This window comes from Phyllopteryx taeniolatus, chromosome 3 (assembly GCF_024500385.1).
Source record: "Phyllopteryx taeniolatus isolate TA_2022b chromosome 3, UOR_Ptae_1.2, whole genome shotgun sequence".
Lineage (NCBI taxonomy): Eukaryota > Metazoa > Chordata > Actinopteri > Syngnathiformes > Syngnathidae > Phyllopteryx > Phyllopteryx taeniolatus.
The window spans coordinates 2,615,211-2,625,583 of NC_084504.1; the positions used below are offsets into that span (position 1 = coordinate 2,615,211).

General features: G+C 45.1%; 1 protein-coding gene across 5 annotated transcripts; it reads right to left on the bottom strand.

The window, feature by feature from the left end:
- Positions 1-173: 173 nt before the first annotated feature.
- vsig8b (V-set and immunoglobulin domain containing 8b) lies at positions 174-8,620 on the bottom strand. 5 transcript variants are annotated; one of them, XM_061766426.1, is made up of 8 exons: positions 8,434-8,569; positions 8,013-8,083; positions 2,941-3,110; positions 2,607-2,805; positions 2,284-2,439; positions 2,075-2,197; positions 927-1,065; positions 174-708 (listed from the first exon to the last, which is right to left on the bottom strand). In XM_061766426.1, the coding sequence occupies exons 2-8, from the start codon at positions 8,077-8,079 to the stop codon at positions 468-470; spliced, it is 1,095 nt and encodes a 364-aa protein (XP_061622410.1). In that variant the 5' UTR covers positions 8,080-8,083; positions 8,434-8,569; the 3' UTR covers positions 174-467. The 5 variants fall into 5 exon arrangements, with proteins under 5 accessions (XP_061622410.1, XP_061622409.1, XP_061622408.1 ...); XM_061766425.1 differs by having other exon boundaries at positions 2,607-2,826; XM_061766424.1 differs by lacking the exon at positions 8,013-8,083 and having other exon boundaries at positions 8,434-8,620.
- Positions 8,621-10,373: the final 1,753 nt, after the last annotated feature.

Consider the following 10,373-nt stretch of genomic DNA (forward strand, 5'->3'; position numbering starts at 1 on the left):
AATGCTAATTTGTTTACAGCAGAATGACATCTTCATGCTAATGCATTGCTCCAGAAAACTCCCAAATCGGTGGCTTTAAATGGGCCGCTGTGAGGACATAAAGTGTCATCTCTGGCAGTTCATTATACCTGATATGGAATTCTCAGTGATTGGGAAAAGGAGGCCCTCAAACATAATAGAAACCATTTTTTTTGTTATTTACAACTTGCATAAATCAAGACAATATTGATGTTTTTCACACCAGCAGTAATACAAAACATAGACAGTGCATCATGAAGGACATCCAGTCCAATAGCTAAGGTCTGATTGTATTATGGTCATATACAGTACAGTATCAGCATACTATCAATATGCCTTCATTGTTGTGGTTAATATGCTGCATGACACCATTTGGCAATAGCAACATTTCTTCCAAGATCTTGTACCCTAAAAATACTTTTCAGAAGTCCATTGCGTAGAAATTGTAGTTACACGGGGTAACCGTAGCGATGGTCATATTTGAGTGGAGGAAGGGGTTTTGTCCCTGTAGCGCTTAGTTTTGAGGCCTTGTCGCTGTTGCTGGGGTGGCTGGCGTTAGATTCATTGACACTGGGCAGGCGGTTCCCCACCAAGTTGTAGGACACCCCTTGGTGGGTGCGGTAGCCCAGGACTGAGCGGGAGCTGGAGTTCCTGCTTGGGGGACGGCTCTCCGGGGCGCGGGTATCCTCTCTAAAGGAACACACAGGTCTCAGTCTGAGAATATGCAAAAGGTTGCAAATTGTGTATGGGGTTAGGGTTATGTCATCAACGATGACATATGATGGTGATGTCAGACCCTTGCCCAGACCCGAACACTATTCCCAGGATTACTCGCCAAATTTAATTGGGCTGATTACTTTTGGACTGTCCCTCGTAATATGTTCTCAATATGCTCTGTAAAGGAATACCTGATTTCATTCGCAACCTCCTTCTCATAGCGTAATTTGAGGCAGCAGCAGACCGAGAGCCAGATGGCGAGCAAGAGGAGGAGGAGGAGGAGCAGGGCGCCTATCACAGCCCCAACTATGACGCCGACTTCATTGGTGGCTAGAAGACAGGATGTCATTTTAGTCAACGCACTTTAGTCCTCCACCGACTGACCACCACACACTAATGAGATCCAATACAAGGGTTGACCTTACAAAGATAATAATGCTCAGTATCGAGCGACACTGTCAGAGACGTGAACAATATCTAAAAGGGGACATATTATGGATAATTGCCTTCTTTTAATTGCTCATATACAAATAGTTTGGTCTCTGGAGTGCCCGCCCACCGATCAAGTGTGAAATTAAACAACAAAATAAATCTTTCATGACACGATCAGCTATATGGGTGAAAATCTAGAGCCACTGAAACGACATCGCGCTGAAACACCCACATTCCCAACAGGTGCAATGCCCCTGCTATCGCGTCAGAGCGGAGAGGTAAGCAGAGCTGCATTGCGTTAGTTTGAATGCATAGATTAGCATTAGCTAACAGCTTTAGCTTATGACAAGTGGCACATGATTGCGCGGTGAAGTGGCTGAGGCGGCGGTGGGGTGTGTTTGGTGATTTGAGAGAGAGAGACAGAGAGAAACACACACACACACACACACACACACACACACACCTGCAGTGTAGGAACTACCGCCACTCATGATCAACATGGTAACAAAATCCGTATTGGGCAGTATACTGGGTGGCATTTCCAGTTGCTGACTTGCATGAGACAGGGCTATCCTCTCAAATGTGCTGTTTTCAGCAAGACAAGAAATAGGGTTTGTAAAGTATGGTAGAGTTCTGTATGCTTTTGGGTATTTTGACAAAAGCACAGTTATGCTATTAAGACACTTGAGGACTGTTTTAAATTGTGGAAGAAAAAAAAAATCATGTCACCTTTAATGTTTGTTATTGTAGTTGTAGTGGTGTAGAATGCTAAGTTGTTTGTAATATTTTAACTTTCATGTAACTATATGACAACCAAAAGGCAGCCTTTTTTTTTTATTATTATTTTTTTTAACGTTCCTGCGAGGTTCAGAAATTCAAATTAAGAATGATGCTCTCCTTTACTTACGGTTGTGTGCCTGCAGTGCATATTTACACTCCGCTTTTCCAACAGGGTTTTTGGCCTCACACACGTAACTTCCAGCATAACTGTCTGAATGGTTCTTGATCAAATAGTCCCCACTCTGTGCGTCTTAATAGGAGACATTCCGGAGGGACATGTTATCAAGGCGGCATGCTTTGGGTGTACTGTATTGCTGCTTACAGAAACTGCCATACTTAGTGGCACGGCCAAGGGTGGTTTTGATCCGCCACTTTCTCTTCTCCACGTATACGTGAGAGGAGCGGATCCCTGGTACGATTTGCAGCGGAGAGTGACCGGACTGCCTTTCTCCTCCTTGCCGTCAACCCAACATTTTGGCACAGACGGGGGAACTGGTGGAGGGGGGAAAAAAAACAAAAACAAAAAAAAAAAAAAAGTGAATCAGGTGTCATTGGGAGCTTGAAGACAGAGACCGGTGACAACTTTAGAAGGACATTCCATTCGTGTGAGAGCCAAGTAAATTAACAGGAAAAACCAGTTGAGGAGAATTCTTCCTCACCTATTACGACAAGAGTTACTTTCCGCATGTCGACTCCTGGCGCCTTTTTGACTTTGCACTGGTATGTGGCTGTGTCCGAGATCCTCAAATCGGAGAGAGAGACGGATGCGTCGCCCTGCTTGGGGTCTCCTGTGAAGCGGAGCCTGCCCGAGAGGCTGGAGTCATAGTTGAGAATACGACCTTCTGTGTAGGCCAAGATCTGACAAACAAACATTGAGTGCTGATGAGAGAGCAAAGCCGGTTTTACTACCAACAGAGCTCATAGCTAAACTATGACGTTTTAAGTTTGCAGAGACACAAAACATTCCTCTCTCTTTCTTCATAGCAAGCCTACCAGTTTGTCTTTCTGCGTCATGTCTGGACTGACGTTGGACCACTCAATGTCCAGCTCCCCAGTGTCTTGGAGTCCGGGCGTGTAGGTGCACCCGAGCAGGACGTTTTGTGCCTGGGCCTTCTGAATGGTCTGTGGGCCTGTCGATGTCACCTGCATCGCCTCTGTCACATCTGTGTGATCGAACAAGCTTTCGAGACTCACTTTGTCATTTAGAATACACACCTGGGTAGTACAGACATTTTTTTGGGGAAATTGTGTTTTTCTTTGCATAGTCTCCTAACGGCATCTATCCTACTGTTTACGCTTTTACTATGTCAAACTGATTGCTGTGAAAAAACAAACAAAGCTAATGCACTGTATTGAGGATGTAAAAAAAAAAAAAAAAAAAGACTACAGTTCACAATGTGAACAGTTTTATTATATAATAAATATGTAGAAGTATGTTAATATTAATGAATCAGAATGTCGTACAAAAGTTTATCGATTTCAGTATTCCAGTCCAAAAACTGAAACTCATTCATTTAAACATGTAGAAAAATAAGTTTCAAAAGGAAATGCATATTACAAATCATTTCGATTGTCTGTTGAAATGGTGAATATTGATTTGATCTTTTTAACTCTGTGTGTAGTGACTTTCACTTTCTTGACATTAGCCACTGGGGAGGGGGTTGGGGGGAACTGTTTTTTCTGAGATATTCTATTTGATTGATTTTTATTAATGAGATGCACTTGTAGGTGCGTGTCTGTATATGACACTTTAAAATAGAACAAAAAGAATATACATATGAAAACTGTTGTCATGAACTGCTGTGGAGTACCATTATTGGAGCCTGGAGGGCGCTTTGCTCTCCTCCTCTCGCTCTCCCCTCTCTCTTTCAGCACTTTCCTCAAGCTGTGCACCTGTCACCAATCAGCCCTCGTCACCACCTACATATAAGGCTGCATGTTCCCCGGGAATCCTCGCCAAAGTATTGCAGCGGTACCACAGCCCACTTACCTCACGTAAGCCACACTGATCCTCGTTTGCCTTTTTGACTCCCGTGTCTCTCCTCCTTCTCAGTGTTTCCCTCGTGCTCCTGATCCACATCATTCCTGCCGCCTGTCCTCTCCACTGCCTGCCAACGCACCCAGGACCACCTCCATTACCTTTCCAAATTAACCCAGACCTACGTGCATGGAGCCAGTTCCTACTTAATTGCTCACTCGTTTTCAGTCTTCAACTGTACAGTTATCCCACCGAACGATCCAAAGTAGTATATGTCATTAACCTCCTCCGTGGCACAGCAGCAAAATGGTCCACTTCCTTATGGCTCCTCCTCCCCGGTACTCCATTCATTCGATTCCTTTTCCGCCGAACTCCGTTAAGTATTCGATCATACCATTCAGGGCAAAAAAGCCACCTGTCGCCTCCTCACGCTCACTGGGGGCGTGAAGTCCGTAGCGGAATACTCCACTGAGTTCCGTATTTTTGCGGGTGAACGCTGCGCTTAGGGGGATTTTTACAAACAGCCTCTCTGAACAACTCAAAGATGAGCTTGCGGTCCGGAACGAGTCCTCCTCTCTCGTGGATCTCATCGCCCTTTCGATCCGTCTGGATAACAGACTGTGAGAGAGAGCACAAGAGAGGGGGCTCCGCTCGCCCAAAAACCCTCCCACTCCGAGCACCACGCCATCAGCTTCTCACCCGCCGTAGGACAACTACAACCTGACCCCTCAAAGATCCAAGCCATCACCGACTGGCCCATCCCCACTACCCGGAAAGAACTGCGACACTTCTCCGGATTTGCCGACTTCTACTGTCGATTTATCTGCTACTACAGCAAGGCCGCAATCCCCCTCACCAGCCTCACATCCACCAGCTCCCCCTTTCAGTGGATTCAGTAAACTCAAATCCCTGTTCACCAATGCTGCCATTCTGCGCCACCCTGACCCTTCCCTCCAGTTCAAGGTGCAGGTTGACGCCTTGGACTCCGAAGCTGAAGCTGTCCTCTTGCAGCAGGACCCCACGACCCAGAAACTACACCACTGTCCTTTTTTCCCCCGTTGCCTATACCCAGCGGAGAGGAATTATGACGTCGGCAACCGAGAGCTGCTGGCCATAATATGGGCCCTGGAGGAATGGAGGCACTGGCTGGAGGGGACTGAACAGCCGTTTCTCATTTGGACCAACCACAAAAACCTCGCTTACCTCTGTTCCGCTAAACATCTCAACTCCCGACAAGCTCGCTGGGCACTATTCCTGAGCAGGTTCAACTTCAGTCTCTCCTTCCGTCCCGGTTCCCATAACACCAAGGCAAATTTACTCACCACCCTCCGGTTCAGCAGAACCCAAACCCATTCTCCCTTCCTCCTGTTTCATTGGAGCTGCCACATGGAAGATCGAGCAGGTTGTCAAGGTGGCTCAAAAAAAAAAAAAAAAAAAAAAAAAAAAACCTGATCCCAAGACCGGGCCTCCAAACCACCTATTGGTACTGGATTCTGCATGTTCTGACGTCCTACAGTGGGCCCACAACTAAAAACTCACTTGTCACCCTGGCATCACCTGTACTACTCAGTTCATCCAGCAGCACTTCTGGTGCCCCAGCCTCATCAAAGATACCCGCGAATTTGTCCAAGCCTGCTCCGTCTGCGCCTGAGGGAAGTCTTCACACCTGCCCCCAGCTGGCCTGTTGCGCCCCTTGCCGCTTCCTTGGTCTCACATCGCCGTGGACTTCATTACCAGCCTGTCCCCCTCATAAGGTAACTCAGGTCATTCTCACTATCATCGATCGCTTTTCCAAATGTGTCCATTATTTGCCCCTCCACAAACTCCCGTCCGCCCTGGAAATTGCTAACCTCCTTGTCTTGCATGTATTTAAACTCCATGGTATACCCATCGACATTGTCTCCGATCGAGGTCCCCAGTTTTCATCTCAAGTCTGTAAGGAATTATGCAAGGCGGTGGCCGCAGCAGCCAGCTTTATCCTCGGGATATCATCCGCAAACCAACGGCCAGACGGAGCGCGCTAATCAGTCCCTTGAATCGGCTCTCCGCTGTGTTGCCGCACACCACCCCTCCTCATGGAGTACATTCCTCCCGTGGATAGAGTACGCTCACAATTCCCTTACCAGCTCTGCTACCGGTATCTCCCTGTTCATGGCTTGCTACGATTACCAACGGCCATTATTCAAAGAACAGGAGCAGACAGTGGAAGTCCCCGGCGTTCAAGATCAACTCCAGAGAATCCAGGCTGTGTGGAAGGACCTCCGGCCGGCGTTGACTCGGTCCACCGAACGGAATAAACAACTCGCGGACCGTCGTCGCTCCCCAATGCCCGAATACAAGGTGGGCCAATCTGTCTGGCTTTCTTCCCACGACCTCCGACTTCTCACGACCTCCGACTTCAGAGCTTAAACTCACGCCGCGCTTCATTGGTCCTTTGCCCATTACCAAAAATCATCAATCTGCACCTGTCTCCAATCAGCCCTCGTCACCACCTACATATAAGCCTGCCTTTTCCTGGAAATCCTCACCAAAGTTTTGCAGTTTATTCCAGCGGTACCACAGCCCACTTACTTCACGTAAACCGCACTGTTCTATGTTTCCCTTTTTGACTCTGTCTCTGTCCTCGTTTCCAGTATTCCCCCGTGTTCCTGATCCACGTCATTCCTGCTGCCAAGCCAGCGGCCTGTCTTCTCCACTGCCTGTCACCTGTCCGTGCCACTGCGTGCCAATGCACCCAGGACCCACCTCCATTGCCTTCCTAAATAAACTGTTCATCACAATCTATCTGCCTCTGCCTGCTCTTGGGTCCAGCTCCTCTCCATTCGTGACAACTGTTATTATACCAGGACATTATTCAGAGAAGTATTTTTGAAGTAACAATATTTTTGTCATCATTATTAAACTGATTTATTTATACACCATGAAATACAATTCCTGTTGTACAATTTGTAGAAGCAAAACCCAACAGTAATATACAACAAGGGAGAAGAAAATCTCTTTAAAATGCATGAGAGTTTCCCGCTTAATGACATACAAGCTCAAGGCCAGTGCTCCTAAAAAGAGGGGTGTGCTGGTCTGAAAGTAATTGGACTTTCTACTGAAACTAAAGCATTAAAAGGCTCGTTAGAGGATCATGTTTGCATTATGATCTATGCAATGCACACATTCTCTGTAATTGACAGTATTCATAGTAATGTGTGAATATATTTTAAAACCCTGTCCAAGCTGCTCTTGCAAAGCCTGCAGCCACAGCGAGCATCTTAAGTCAACATTTTACGGAGGAAGAAATGATATTTAACGTGTAATGTTCTCATTCATCTTCGCCCCTGTTTTCCCATTTAGATGTTTTAACCTTGGCTACATTTCTTAATGGAGAATGCTGATAAATCCAGTCAGCCCCACTGTTGACACCGCTCGCTTTTAAATCTCCTCACAAACGCTCTGAAGGCACCTTAATGCCATCGCCACAAACAAAGTACACTGAGTCATTCATTAGAGGCTGAAAATGACAAATGTGATAAAGGCATTCTGGGAAAACTTCTGATTAGTCAGTTAAATGTTTACAGCTCGAGAAGCACCTCTCCCCGCTCTGGGCAAAATGCTGTCGTTTCATGATGATGTGTTGTACAAGTACAGAGGCAGCTAAACTTGTCACAGAATGCAATGACTTAAAGACTTGACAATATTCAGACACACCGGGATTGGCCAGACAACACAGTCACACCGCACTAATTCATTCAGAATACATACAACTAAATGAGGTGATGCAATATGGAGACTATATGGAGGGTTTAGGGCTTGGACTCGTTTTTCTTTGCTCACTTATTTGTTGTTAAGGAGCAGCAAAGTGGGGGTCTGGATATTATGCAACATGATACTGTACCTAGTGTACACGCTTCATTGGACATCTGCAATGCAGTCGATGCTGCCTTTACTTTTCGACCACAGAGTGCGGGAATTGGTGACCTATTGTGTTTACAATCGTATATCCCGTCCATGGCTTAAACAGATTGCTATTGTTTGATAGCGACTGTGTTGTATAAATAGAATAAGCTCAGGAGTTGGACAAGAAAATCATCTGACTCACCTGTCTTCAGATGAACTGTTACCAGAAAAAAAACAATCACTTCCAGCATCAATGCCTGCTCCATCATAAACCTGAGAGCAACAAGAAGTGGGAAAATTATCTGAATTTCAATACCTGATGTCACTCATTCAATGGTTTCTTGTCATCTGCTTCAGCTGACTTCAACGAAACATCTAACATTCACCTTGTGTGTTAAGAATCCTCATTACAACCTGCCTCAAGCCACATTTTGAGCTGTTTTTTTCCACAGTTAGAAGCCAGAATAAACTTGAATAGCAATGTTAATCAAACAGAAGTAGGACAAACTGCCTCTTAGGTAAACATAGACATATATAGTGTAATATATGTATCGCAGCAGACGCAGAAAGGTAAACTAAAATCGTTTTAAAAAAGCAATACAACTATATGTGCAATAACATACCTTTTAAGACAGCAAACAATCCAAAATGAATGGTGTTTTGTGTAAGGCCTGGCAGTGGTTCACCTCTGGTGAAGTGTGCTGATTTAGCCGTCAGGTGAAACTCAGCTGCAGTAACTATGACCACACCTTCTCTGTCCATAGGGCAGCTCTTGGCCACTCCCATAGGCGCTGGAATGCTCAATAACCAAGAAAGGGTTATATTTTGGGGGGGAGGTGGAGGGGGGGGGGTAAAAGACAGCATGTGCTTAATTATTAAAGCTAATCAAAAATGTTACTCAGAAAGCACTGCATGAAATGAGTTTAATTTGTCTTCTGTCAGTGTTTCTTGTCTATAAATGTATTCTGAGCAGGGGGTGAAGGCAGAGATGAGTAATTGCCTGCCACGACATTGTGCACGCACGCAACTATGTTGCTGCACAAGTTCTTGCGCCGATCACGTGTGCGCTCTGATTTGAACAGCTCCGTTCACAGCGAAGTTCTTTTCTGGAAGTCAGACCATAAAAATGATTTCTCCACGCAATATTGTTCTGTATTTTAGACCCTGTGGAGTTCATCATTGGGATACTTGAAACAAGTTGAATATCCTTCAAGGAGGTGACAGTAAACAATTTAGAGTTCTATTTGCCAACACACCCTCGTGAAAGGCCTTCATATGAATTCACACTGTTGTCAGTGTGCACACACAAAATCTGATGAGATGTTAGTGTGTGTGTGTGTGTGTGTCTGTAAACGTGCACGTCAGTGCCAAGGAGACACAAGCGCACATCCCGGAATATCAGCAGCACTCAGGCGGCAAATGAAGCATTCCCTTTATAATCAAGACGCTAACTTGTTTTCGTGTTTGACTTATCATCAAGCCTCACCTTCTTATCATCCATGAATGATTTACAGGAGCTTCGATGATTTGGCGCTACGGTTTGCATAATCAGCTTTATACTCCACGCTCAGACTCATTGCGGCTGATGATGTCGAAATGAAAAGAGTTGAACTTATCGATCACGTGCGAAGGAGCAGCATGCGGCGATGTGAGCAGTGAGCATGGCGGTAGTCATTAAGACAGTGGAGTGCCGAGTTAATGTGATTTTGGCAATAATGTTCATTAAGGAGATGAACAAATTAGTAACGCTCAGTGGGTAGCCCAATCAGCGCATCGGGAATCACAGCCACTTCTCTTTTGTTGCTACCTGATCGTCATGCAAGGTCACAGTTGGGCGTGGGGGGTAGGGGAGTCAATAAATCTGTGTATTTATGTGTCCTTGACTGATTCTGCAAATGTCAAGAGGAATGTAATGTTATACTGCCTGATGACTGCCTCATCAGCAGGTGGTTAATTGTCTTTGTGGAAGACGGCGACCTGGTAACTGTGAAATGTGAATGTATGTATGCCTTTTAAAGGTGGGTCTACTCTGTTGAGTGATTTAAAAGTGGACGTATGAGAACGTGTCCGGCTAGTTCCTGGCTGTAGCATTAGCAATTGTGGATTACAACAACCCCCCCCACAAATGATTTGGTTGGTTTTGTTGTTTTTTTTGAAACCCCAAAAAGTCGCAAAAAGTGTTTTTGGGGTTGGTTCCCCCCGCCCTCCAAAAAAAGAAAAAACAAAAACATTTTTGTGTTGTGAGTCATGTCATTAGCCTCTATATTGATGAATTATTAATTACATGTTAGTTGTTTGTGACATTTCGAATGTCATTTTTGCACCCTGAAATTTGAGGACTTTTTTCTAAAGAGATCCAAAATACACAAACATGAAAAGATTTAAATGTCATATGTCATTCTTTTGTTCAGGTGCTTCAAAGTTTCTACACTGAGGCTGTTCCAGGTTAAATTGGACCGCTGTCTACTGAAATTAATTTTAGATTGTGCGTTAAATTAAGGGAAATGGTTGGTAATGGTGGGAGTCTTGAAACTGTGCAACTGTAAATGCCCTACCACCTCTT